Source organism: Spinacia oleracea, chromosome 3 (genome assembly GCF_020520425.1).
Source record: "Spinacia oleracea cultivar Varoflay chromosome 3, BTI_SOV_V1, whole genome shotgun sequence".
In the NCBI taxonomy this organism is placed as follows: Eukaryota; Viridiplantae; Streptophyta; class Magnoliopsida; order Caryophyllales; family Amaranthaceae; genus Spinacia; species Spinacia oleracea.
In genome coordinates, this window is record NC_079489.1 from 133635068 (window position 1) to 133648269 (window position 13202).

Genomic DNA, 13202 nt, shown 5'->3' on the forward strand with positions numbered 1-13202 from the left:
TTTTTCTTTATAGGACAGAGTGTTTAAGGTTTCAGAACCCCGCGACGGAGTTCGTCTATCCCCCTTATAATGCCACAAAGTGGCAGAGTGGATGAAGTTGCAGAGGGAGAAAATGTTGGGTGGTTCTGCTTCAATGTCCACTGACGGGGCTGGTATTGATGATGACGCTAAAGGGTCACAAGTTGCCACTCTTGTATCTCGAATATCGGAGGTATAGTTTCTCCTTTTAAACATGGCACTGCAGTTCTTGAATTAGTATTTTCATTGTTAACTGGTTATGTGTACGGTGGTGCAGTTGTTTATCCCTGTCCTGGAAAAGTTAGGAACCCATACGAACCATTGGTGGTGCCTAGTTATATCTGCAGATCCTCCAACCATTTACGTGATTGACTCCTTACACAGTAATCCCGTGGAACAGCGTAAAAGTGTAATTGATAAAATGGTAAGTGGGTTGTCTCCCTGTACACGTAAAGTATTTAGTAAATATTAATGGGAAGAAGGTGGGAGAGTGTTATTTGGTAGCCAATTAATTGCATGTTTATATGTTGATCTTAGATAATTGGGGTAGAGAAAATGCTCTTTGGCGATGAAGGTGGGCATAGTTGGGGGCAACTTCTTTCATGGGATAGGAGGCGGATGGATATAGACATCCAGGAAGACAAGTAAGTTTCCCATTTGTTAGTTTAAAAGTCGTTTGAAATAGTTTAATTCTTACTTTATCATCTTAATTTTTCATGCAGCCATAGTTGCGGTGTCCGTATGCTGCTATCTATCAAGGAGTTTGCAGAAGGTTTTGAGGCGCTCCGTATTACCGACATGGAAGAAGCTCGTCGGCTATTGTTCACCCAGGATGTTCTTAGTCCCTATAATGTGGTACGTGATCATGTCATTGAATTAGTGAATGACACAAATAAGAAGAGGAAAACGTAATTATCCTCATACTGCGATTGTATGCTAATAAGACTCGATGAGGATCCCTAATGAGGGGTCGATCAGAACGTAGTTGTATTACCATAAAACTTTGTTGGGCCTTGTAGTTTAGAATAAGAAACATTTTTTAGTCAATCGTGTTGTGGAATGCACAACCATTAACCCAAGTGTATACCAATGGGCTTTAATTGAGTGCTGAGCCCAGTATGGTTCATATGCCCAAATCAAAACTGGATTGTCACTACATTATTGCAAATATGTAATGTTACGTAGGTATTATTTAGACATTTAATTTGGACTTGGTGTATTGAGTAGTGATCCAATAATATGCGTTATGTTAATTAATAAATTTTAGTTGCATGTAGAGGTTTCAGTATTTGACACTGCCATTTACGACCCGAACTTAGGAAAAGTATGTGTCATGAGAATAATCAAACCACAATTCAAATTATGAACGAGAGGTATTAAATAAACCCTTTGAAGAAAATTACCGACAATATGAAAATGTTAGCATTTAACGAAAATGTTTAAGTGCTTTATCAACTAACATAATCCTTCAAGATTTTACATACCGGGATAACCTTTAATATTGAACATTTACTAATAAACTTAAAATTTGAAGACCGTAAAAGTACGCATCACTCGTGCCATTCCGAAGTTGCTCTAGGTTTCGTGCGACAAGCTTCTTGTTCCCCCAATGATCCTTGAGTTCTTCAATCACAAGTACAAGTGCCCTGCATTTCATGAAATTTTGTAAATCCATCTCCTAATCATTATGTAAATTATGAATGTGCATATAAATAAAGAGTATACAAGGTGAATGTAGTACCTGAACAATCCCCTGTATTCCCTGCCTATCAATGCTAGTTGGCTCAAAATACACCTGATATGAGCGCCACAAGATAATGATCCCCCCCGCCAAACCAAGGGGCTCGACCATCACCCACTCATCATAGGGTAGTTCATACACTATCTCAGCAGTGTTTTGCCTACTAATTCTGGTTTCGGATATGACCATCATATGAGGATTGTGTTTTTGGATTAGTAGACTGACATTTCGAATAAAAGACTGCCTTGCTATTCCCCTTGCATTCAAATAAAGAACAGCCATATCCCGCGTGGTCGGATGGAGAGGAAAGGGTCTTGTGGCCCTTCCTACACCAACATTGTTTGGTGAGTAGTCTACCTCTCGGCCCACCCTGGGGTCGTAAAGCATAAAATTTCTCGGTTCCATGTACAAAATGGTGGTGTTTCCTTCATGATGTACATCACCCCGGTTCCATCTGGCCCAAAGTTGTATCTGAACGTGTCTTCCATAGGATTGAATCATCTTTACAGAATTCGTCCATCCCCTTGTCTCGTCCGTCACCGGGAGCAGTTGTAGTGCGAGTACTTCCGTGAAGTCGGGAAGCACTTGCGGTGGATCCATTAGAAATTCCAAATCCTTTGGGATTATATCAAGGGACTTGGTTATAGCCAGCTTCTGCATCATCCACGATATATATTCCCTAGCTCCGGACGACATAAACGCCAAATCTGTAAAGTTGGGGAGGTGCGCAGGTATAAGATCTCCTTGAGGGGTTAACATCTTCAAGTCTAGCCACTCAGTCGGTGCGTTTTCTGGGTTCATAATCATGTTCCTCAGCAGGTCAGAAGTCGCAATTTGCAGGCTGTTGATGTCCGGTGTATCTAGCATGTAATCCACTTTGTTATAGTTCATTTCTGTTATGCCGCAACGTGGGTGCGCTTCATCGACGATGGACGTCTCATCGGAAAAAATTATGTACGGTGGTTCAGACGGCGTCCAAGGTGGATACGAAGAGCCGCTGGGACTACTTGAAGATGTCGAACTACGACGACGTTTGTAGGTTGGTGACGGGGAAGAGTATGGCTGCATCGAAGGGCTGCTGGACGGAGATTCCGGCCAAAGTGGAGACACCATAGTAGACTGGTATTTGTTTCCGATGATACACGGAGAAGGGAAGAAGGGAACGTGTAATAGTAGTAGGTTTTTGTGCTAGGGTTTGTGGGTTGGTTTTCTGGAATTTTATTTATAGGGGGGTATATTTTTGCTTTTGTATTATGGGCTACATGACGTGGAGGCCCATCAAACCATTGATTTAAGATAACATGTTTGGTTAGATTTCTGATTAGTTGTCCCAATAATCCCCAATAATCCCCAATGATCTTGTGGTAACGTGGCATCGAAGTAGTACAACTCCCTTATGCATACCCCACATTTGTATCCTATAATAAATAACTAGTATATTTTAGTAAATAAGCCTTGAATGTTGGTTAAAAGTTTCATGATTACATATTTAAGACTACTAAAATCCGCATAAACTAATTAGAGAGTACAAGTTTTTACATAAAGTACTTAAATCCACTACTAATAATTAGGGAATTCAAGGAACCTTGAGCAAGTTAGGCACAATTCAAATTAACAGCTGTGGTAAACAAAATAACCCCATAACATGTTGTTTATTAACCACTATATGCGTACACGATGGACTTGTTCCCGATTTGCGCACGTTCAACGATTTGCGATGGTGAAAGCTTCCTACCTTGGTTGTAAAAAATAACCTTTTTATGGTCAACCCCCATTGCAGCGGCCCACGCCTTGTAGATGGTGTCCAATTTGTCTGATACTTTTGCTTCGACTGGGAAATCGTCCGGATTGTCGTGCATTGGGCGAATGATAAACCTCTTCACATAGGTGTTCACATTCATCCCGTCAAACTGTAAACAAAACAAGAATTTTGTCAATGATCGGCACGTATAATATAATTTTTTAATGTTTGCAACGAATGATTACTTCTAATGGATGTTTGACTTACAAGTGCTTTTACAGTAAACACCTCCCCATTTTGAATTCCTATTTCCTTCACAGTTGTTTTGATAATTGGGAATTTTTCTGTCTGGTGGCGCCTTATCGAAATATCTTGTGCAAGGTGGCCAATTCTACTTGCGTAGTCGGTGTAGATCCGGATCATAATATCGTCCGGGTGTAGCACATAGTGAACACTTGGATCATCTTCCGACTCACTCCTAACCAAAATGGTTACCATTCCGTAGGGTAGTTTGGGTGGTGAAAAAGGAATGGGGGGGTAGGGATAATTTGGACTTGGTTTGAGTTTTAGTCCCCAATAGCTAGGGTCACATTCATTTTTTTCAGAATTATGTATTGAGGACGTGCTAATTGAGTTTGATCCTATGGACTCAAACGAGAAGGAGGTATAAGTGTCTGTGGAACCAATTTCTATGGAATTTAGGGAGTTGTTGGAGGAAGAGTAGGCTGGTAAGATGGGAGGTGGGTTTGAGGAGAGGGTTTTACCATAAGAAATAGACATTATTTTTGTAAAACTAGAAGGAGAGTTGGGAAAATTACTGGTTGTGTGGGTAGGTTGTTTATGTTTTATGTAGATGTGATTCAAATGGAAAAGGGAAGGTGGTGTATTTATAGTGAATGACTTGAAACCCTATGTGAGTCCAATTAGGTTTTGGCACCTTACTAAATATGGCGCCAAATTAGTAAAACAATATGGTAGATTTGGCGCCACATAGCAATGAGTGTGTGTAGATTTTTTTTATTACCTTGGAGATTGTTTGCTACAATAAGATTGTAAGCTTAAAGACATTTATAGTTTATGGAGACAATGGGATACATATATATTTATTTAACAGTCAACTTGGTCGGGCACGAGTGGGACTATGTCATTTTAGGGAGTTTATTAGTTACTCCCTCCGTCACGGAATACTTGACCTTTTTTCTTTATCGGGCCGTCCCGTAATACTTGACCTATTTCTAAAAATGGAAATATTCTAACAAATTTATATTATTTCTCACTCCACCCCTTTTAACCCACCTACCCCCTACTCTATACAAAAAATAATTAAAAATTCAACCCCACTATCAACTACTACTTATTAAATTAAATAAGTCAATTCAAGTCCATTAAACTCTGTGCCGGTCAAACTGGGTCAAGTATTTCGGGACGGAGGGAGTACTATAAATGGCTAGTGTTTATTTAAAATAAATACGGTCGAAAATGACAAGTGTATCTCTTAAATAAATACCGAGGGAATATACAGTACTAGACCGTTTGTATTGTATGCAAGTTGTCTACTCCATACTCCATAGTGTAAGTCTAATTTCTAGGGTATCCAAAGTATATCTCTAGAGTGCTAGGGTGGGCCCATAGGATAAGGCTTACCTACATGGCTACATCCTAAAACATTGTGGATTTATGAGATAATCTACCAATTAACCTTATTTTAAGAACTAATCAATTGTCCCTAGTAACGAACGGCATTACTAGTAATATTCACCTTTTTCGTATGACAAATTCACAATTTTATAGATTAGTAGCAATAGTTTAGGCTACCCTAACATAGTAACAAGTTGTAATCTCCAATGGGTAATTTAGATGACCATGAACAAATACATGAACTAATTTGACTGAATACAAAGGGACAATGGGTGGGTAGATTATTTTTATCACCTAAGAGATTGTTAACTTCACAATCATGATTGTACGCTTAAACATCCTAATGGTTTGCGGAGACAATGTTGTACACATTTCTTTATTTGTGAGACAAATAATTCAGTTAACAGAAACCAGTACTACACTAGTAGTCTACTACACCTATTAGTTGCACACTTGTCCAATCCTAAATGAGGTCTACTATAGTGCACTTACATCATTATATTGCTAGCGTGGGCCCCAATTTGGTGTTATTGTTTGTTTAACTATTTCCATGTCCCACACCAATTTGGTGGTATTTGTTATTGTTAATGAAAACGGTATTAACATCAATATATGGGAATGCTATGAAACACTTGCACAAAAAATAAAATTATTATAATTGAAAGACATTTGCTAGAAGAGTAGATTGAAAACATATTATAACACATACAATTAAGTACTTTAAAACAGAAAATAAGACATACAATTAACTATTTTAATGTCCAAACGCGTATAAAATAGACTTGTTAACAATCTCAGCACGTTCAACAGTCTGTTTTGCTGTTAGTTTTTTTCCTTGGTGGTACATTACAACGTTTTCATGGTTGTATCCCATTGCATCACCCCATGTTTTGAAAATAGTTTCCAATTTATCTGTTACTCTTGCTTCGACGGGGAAGTCTTTTGGAATGTTGTACATTGGTCGAACGATAAACCTCTTGATGTAGCTGTTCACATTCATGGCGTCGAACTGCATAAAATATTAAAGCCACCAAAGTGTAATAGTATACCATTGTAATGTGTAATGTTATTGGGATATTGTCAACGTATTGTAAAAAAAACATGTACTTACCATTCCTTTTACACAAAACAAATCTCCGTTTTTAATACCAAGTTCCTTGACTTTCACAGTACTTATTGGAATAGTCCTAAGACTTCGCCATATTGTAATATATTTAATGGGGTATCCAATTCTTGAAGCATAGTCGTGGTACACTCTGATCATGGTTTTTTCGGGGTGTAAAACGTATTGTACCCCAGGATCATCTTTGGAATTGCTCCTTACCAAAATAGTTACCATCCCAAACGGAAGTTCGGGTGGTGAAAAGGGTACGGGATCATGGTTCAAATTTGGACCAATAGGGTGACGCACACCATATAGTGTACGGAATGAAGAAGTGGACGACGTGTCCGAGTAATCGTCTTGCGATGTATATGGGTTTGTAAAAGAGGAAAATGTGTTGTTGGATGAAAGAGACATTGTGTTGTTAGGAATTAGTTAACTTATGGAGTTCTACTATGAACGTTGAGTGCCATGCATCTATATAAGGGAGCATGGAAAATTCAACCCTAGTGTTCTTTATGTCATTTTATGAACAAATTTTCCGCCATGAGGAAGGATCACAAGCACAATTATTGGCGCCCAATGTATGGTTCCTATTCCACAATTTTTGGCGCACAAATTCTGGATCCCATTTCACATTTTTTGGCGCCCAAATTTGTGTAGACTGGGGACTGTATTTGTAGACAAAGATTCCAATTTTTTGATTATGTAAGTAGGCTAAAAAGTCTTCTCTAATCTAATCAAGGGCATGGCTTTGTCAGGTGTACAATTATGTGGTGGGGTCAGAGTTACATTTTCCATTTAAACTTACACAACTTGCATTTTATTTTCGTACAACAGTGGAAGTCAATTATAATGGATAACCGACTTGGTTAATTGTTGGAACATGTGTAAACTAACCAAAATAAGATGTATTAAGGAAAAATTAGTTTAAAATCGGCGGACCAATAAGTCAATTCTATTCAACGTACGATCGAGAATACTTATCCGGGCCTTACATGTGTCCATAGACTAACTAAGTTGCGTCTTAGTAACATAAGATAAGCTTATCAAACATGTTTGGACCTAAATAAGGGTAATTAGGTTAATTAGTTGATAGTCGGTAGACCAATAAGTCAAATGTAGTCATCGTATGCTCGAGAAAACTCGTCCGTGCCTAGAAAGTTGTCTTAAACTTACCAAATTGAGCATTATTAACATAAGATTAGCTTATGAAACATGTTTGCACCTTAATAAGGGTAATTAGGTTAACTGCTTGGAAGTCGGTAGACCAATAAGTCAAATCTAGTCATCGTACGCTCGAGAAGACTCGTCCGTGCCTAGAAAGTTGTCTTAAACTTGCCAAATTGAGCCTTAGTGACATAAGATTAGCTTATCAAACATTTTTGGACCTAAATAAGGGTAATTAGGTTAACTAGTTGGAAGTCGGTAGACCAATAAGTCAAATCTAGTCATCGTACGCTCGAGAAGACTCGTCCGTGCCTAGAAAGTTGTCTTAAACTTGCCAAATTGAGCCTTATTGACATAAGATTAGCATATCAAACATGTTTTCACCTTAATAAGGGTAATTAGGTTAACTGCTTGGAAGTCGGTAGACCAATAAGTCAAATCTAGTCATCGTACGCTCGAGAAAACTCGTCCGTGCCTAGAAAGTTGTCTTAAACTTGCGAAATTGAGCCTTAGTGACATAAGATTAGCTTATCAAACATGTTTGGACCTAAATAAGGGTAATTAGGTTAATTAGTTGGAAGTCGGTAGACCAATAAGTCAAATCTAGTCATCGTACGCTCGAGAAGACTCGTCCGTGCCTAGAAAGTTGTCTTAAACTTGCCAAATTGAGCCTTATTGACATAAGATTAGCTTATGAAACATGTTTGCACCTTAATAAGGGTAATTAGGTTAATTAGTTGGAAGTCGGTAGACCAATAAGTCAAATCTAGTCATCGTACGCTCGAGAAGACTCGTCCGTGCCTAGAAAGTTGTCTTAAACTTACCAAATTGAGCCTTAGTGACATAAGATTAGCTTATCAAACATGTTTGGACCTAAATAAGGGTAATTAGGTTAACTAGTTGGAAGTCGGTAGACCAATAAGTCAAATCTAGTCATCGTACGCTCGAGAAGACTCGTCCGTGCCTAGAAAGTTGTCTTAAACTTACCAAATTGAGCCTTATTAACATAAGATTAGCTTATGAAACATGTTTGCACCTTAATAAGGGTAATTAGGTTAACTGCTTGGAAGTCGGTAGACCAATAAGTCAAATCTAGTCATCGTACTCTCGAGAAAACTCGTCCGTGCCTAGAAAGTTGTCTTAAACTTGCGAAATTGAGCCTTAGTGACATAAGATTAGCTTATCAAACATGTTTGGACCTAAATAAGGGTAATTAGGTTAATTAGTTGGAAGTCGGTAGACCAATAAGTCAAATCTAGTCATCGTACGCTCGAGAAGACTATTATATTGATCGATCGTTGATAAATTGAATTATTTACACTTTTTTAGGATTTTTCTAGAACATTGCCTTATTCACCTGAGGAGATTAATGAGGTGAAAGATTTTTGGGCAGATTACTTCATGAACAATGTCGACTTTTAGCTTAATTTGTAATATGAACTCGATCTCTAGCTAGATACCTTTGTTGTAGTAATTTTATGTTTGTTGTAACATGTTGGTTGATCTATGACGAATTTAATTGCCTTTTATTGGGAAAGTTAATTACGTTGTAAACTATTGTGACAGGTATTATTTATAAATGTATTCCCGGTATTGGGAAGCGTCTACTTTCAAAGACGATCATGTCGGAATTTCCAATAAAATATTAAAAAACCAATTTAAAAAAAAAAGAAAAAAAAGTCATTTGCCACGCACGTTAGCTTAATGTGCGAGGCAAATGACTTAATTTTTTGGCGCCAAAAATGTCATTTGCGTCGCACATTAAGCTATTGTGCGTGGCAAATGACTTTTTTTTTGGCGCCTGAAAGTCATTTGCCACGCACTTTAAGCTAATGTGCGTGGCAAATGACTTTTCAACATGGTGCCTGAAAAGTCATTTGCCACGCACATTTGCTTAATGTGCGACGCAAATAAGGGTCATTTGCATCGCACTTTTGTGCGATGCAAATGACTAAAAGTCATTTGCATCGAGATCTTTTGCCACGCACAATGTGCGGCGCAAATGTGCTTAAAAGTGCGATGCAAATGACCCTTTTTCCACTAGTGGTAGACCAATAAGTCAAATCTAGTCATCGTACGCTCGAGAAAACTCGTCCGTGCCTAGAAAGTTGTCTTACACTTACCAAATTGAGCCTTAGTGACATAAGATTAGCTTATGAAACATATTTGCACCTTAATAAGGGTAATTAGGTTAATTAGTTGGTAGTCGGTAGACCAATAAGTCAAATATAATCATCGTACGCTCGAGAAGACTCGTCCGTGCCTAGAAAGATGTCTTACACTTACCAAATTGAGCCTTATTGACATAAGATTAGCGTATCAAACATGTTTGCACCTTAATAAGGGTAATTAGGTTAATTAGTTTGTAGTCGGTAGACGAATAAGTCAAATATAATCATCGTACGCTCGAGAAGACTCGTCCGTGTCTAGAAAGTTGTCTTAAACTTACCAAATTGAGCCTTAGTGACATAAGATTAGCTTATCAAACACACTTTATCAATAACACATATAAAAGCGTGCATAGGCTAGTTACTACACACAATTTGGCAATACCACATTTACACACTTGCACATCCCGTGTCTGACATTACAGTGTGATGGGTCATAGTTTGACCGTTGGCTTATAAAAGTTATGTTTGTGTTTAAAACATCTTTCCCTCTCTCTCTTCAGCTACCAAGTTCTTTTCACTCCTAGCTCAAACACCGTACATAATTAATACTCTTTCCAGAAAATGGGCTCTGGTTCAAAATCAACTGGACCTTCATGCAAGTCAAATGGAGAAAGCAATACACCCTTTCTGTGCTATTACAATGACGTTGCTGTAACTCGGACCGCAAAAAATGGAGTCAACGCTGGTAGCCGTTTCTATGGTTGTCCAAATTGGCCGGTAAAACTAAATCTTATCCCAAATTAAAATTTTCTGAATTATAAATTTTTAATAAAGGTCCATGCTTATACTGGTTTCAGGGGGAGAATGCTTGCAAATTCTTTGAATGGGTCCCGAGTCACACAAATGTTCCAATTGGTGTGAAATATAATGAGTTTCAGCTTCAAGTCCTAGAGTTGAACACACAGATAGCAGAATTGGAGATGAAGAATAGTATAATAGAAAATAAGGTTAGGAAATTACAGATCAAAAGGGAAAGTTTGGAAGAGGAGAACCAGGAATTGAAAAATGATCTGACCCACATGCGGATGGAGTTAATGAATTGCTCTAGGAATGAAAAGAATGTCTCAATGGTCTTGGTTTTTTCCTGGCTTATGTTCGCCGTCGTAGTTATGCTACTGAGATAGAAACTAACTGCATATGTTTATTTCATCAATAATAATATAGATTAAGGGATATCATTAATGTAACGTGTAGACTGTGGAGACGTGGAGTTGTAAGATTAGGTAAAAATACTTTAATTTTTAAACATCGCAAAAATAAGCATTTTTGGTGAATAATATCTTTTGGTCCACACCATATAAATTTATTCCTATGTATAAGTTAAATTTTTTTTCCAGCTTGGCTAGTTCCGTGTTCATGCATTAGCCGACGATCACCGAGATTTAATTTTCCATGTTCGAGCTTGGCCCATTTGAGTTTTTCGTTGTTCGTACCAGGTCACGAGTAGCTTGTATAAGTTAAAACTCGAGCCGAACCGAGGTATTGAACGAGCTTTTAACAAACAAGCCTTAATAAATAACCAAGAATCGAATTTTAATTATCATTTTAGAAAATATAATATATAATATAAAATATTTTAAAAAAATACCATTCCAAATACTTAGGACAGTTAACTAACTAATACTTCATTTTATTAGACCATAAGTTACCCGGAATGAATAAACCCGACTAAAACCCGATCTAATGAAAAAAATATTTTACCCACAACAAGATTGTTAACTGGACCTAAGATGACGAATTAATGAATTATGTATTACAGAAAGATTGTTGGCACAACAACGTAGATTAAAACAATAAAAGGGAATAATTGTTTGGGGATTTAACGTTACTCATAAGTGGGACCTAATGACCTATCTATAAGATAGCTAAAGTTACTAGGCGCCATTGTAGTGATTACTACCTATGTACCATAGGATCAACTTCCAAAGCATACCTAGGTTGGGGGCCCGAGGAGACATTAGGAAGCAATCTATTCAACCAATGACGGCAAGATTTACTTAACTACTCCTTGGATGGTACAATTATTTTCCATTTTTTAAAGTATTCCGTATGGCAGTGTAAGTTAAAGTGTACAAATTTACAAAGTTGTTAGATTTATTTTATCAACTAAGGCTATTTTAGTGTTAATTGTGTAATTTGGGCTACGTTACGGGTCTGATTGGGGGCGGGTTTGGTCGGGTCTTATTGAATATCGGATTTGAGTCATAATACGGGTGGCAATTTCATCCAAGTCCGACGGATATTGGAACCAACCGAACCGAACATATGCATGAAAACCCGATAAAAAACATATCTTAACCGGGTGACGGGTAGATCGGGTGATGGTTCCGTTAAAAGTTTTAATTTTTTAACTAAAATTAATTAATTATTAATAGATTCTTATATTTATTACCTTTTAAATTATTATTATTAACATCTTAGGCTTTTTATAATGTATATGTATCAGATTTGTACTTCATTTACCACTACATTAACAAATATTACTATATGTGGATATTATTAATAAAATTTTACGATGAATTAATTTCCCCCGTTAGACACCCAATCCACCCAAGTCATGCGCAGATGTGGATGGGGTGAAATCGAGTGCTGGATGGGTTGGATGATGGATGCAAATTTGACGTATGGTGCCGGAATAAGCACCACCCGATCCACCTCCGATCCATTGCCACCCCTACTTGTGGCAGTCAATTTTTTATCGGATAATTTTTGGACCTGTTAAAATTCATGTGGGTTCACATTAGGACACGAGTTAAGGATGAGTCTTCTAACTAACAGGTCTAGTCAAGTTTTTACCTTATAAATAACTTTTCTATATTTAAGTAAATTAAGTTTAATGCTTATTCAATTGTTGTAGATTAGGTTTTTTCAAAAAGTACATATTAACTTGGTTTAAGTTATTATGTAGTTATGTCAATGACAAATCGGGTTTAGATGTCTATGCATTTTACATTTATTATTCCATTGACGCTAATTCCAATCCTAAAACTCAAAGTTTATTCCATAGTGACCCATAATCTTAAAACTTAAAGTGTATTCACTTTTGACAATCCGTCATTACTCTTAAGTATAGTTGTTTTAATTGGCTTAATACTCCACGAAGTACTCCACGAATTTAAGGGATTGAATTGTTGATGGATACCCATAACTGTGTTTGTGATCAAATTCTTACTAGACCAAAACTAGGATATTTGTGGATTTGTGGGCAGGGTGGTCTTCTTTTTCTCGCACTACAAGTGGGGAGGATAGTTAAATCATGAGCAAAGTGTCTCAGTTTTACTAGACCAAAATGGAATATACTACTCCCTCGGTCTCTTTTTACTTTTTGTTTTAAGTGTCTCATTTTAATTTTTACATGTAGATATTTGATTTTTTTTTTTAATATATATGTATTCCATTTTTAAAGTCTTTTATAATGTTCCTATGCAAAAATATGAGGTTTTTTTTAAATTAGGAAAATCTACGACTTACAACCCTAAAACTTTATCCACTTGAATTATGACATTTTATATAATACTAGTTTTAAATTAATAAAGAAACATTATCTTGTAATATTGATTAACAATATTTCATAATGAATATAATAATTTAATAATTATTATTCATGTAATAATTCAGGAC

At 36.9% G+C, this 13202-nt stretch overlaps 1 protein-coding gene across 1 annotated transcript; it reads left to right on the forward strand.

Moving 5' to 3' along the window:
* The first annotated feature begins 34 nt into the window (after window positions 1-34).
* On the forward strand, window positions 35-1257 carry LOC130469415 (uncharacterized). Its single transcript, XM_056838721.1, has 4 exons — window positions 35-211; window positions 296-442; window positions 556-662; window positions 741-1257. Exons 1-4 carry the CDS (start codon window positions 92-94, stop codon window positions 928-930), a joined length of 564 nt encoding a protein of 187 aa, XP_056694699.1. The 5' UTR covers window positions 35-91; the 3' UTR covers window positions 931-1257.
* The last annotated feature ends 11945 nt before the right edge of the window (window positions 1258-13202 follow it).

Coding starts and splice junctions, on each gene's coding strand:
- LOC130469415 (XM_056838721.1), top strand. CDS start 92: ATGAAGTTGCAGAGGGAGAAAATGTTGGGTGGTTCTGCTTCAATGTCC. Junction 212..295: donor TTGTATCTCGAATATCGGAG/GTATAGTTTCTC, acceptor ACGGTGGTGCAG/TTGTTTATCCCTGTCCTGGA. Junction 443..555: donor AAAGTGTAATTGATAAAATG/GTAAGTGGGTTG, acceptor TGTTGATCTTAG/ATAATTGGGGTAGAGAAAAT.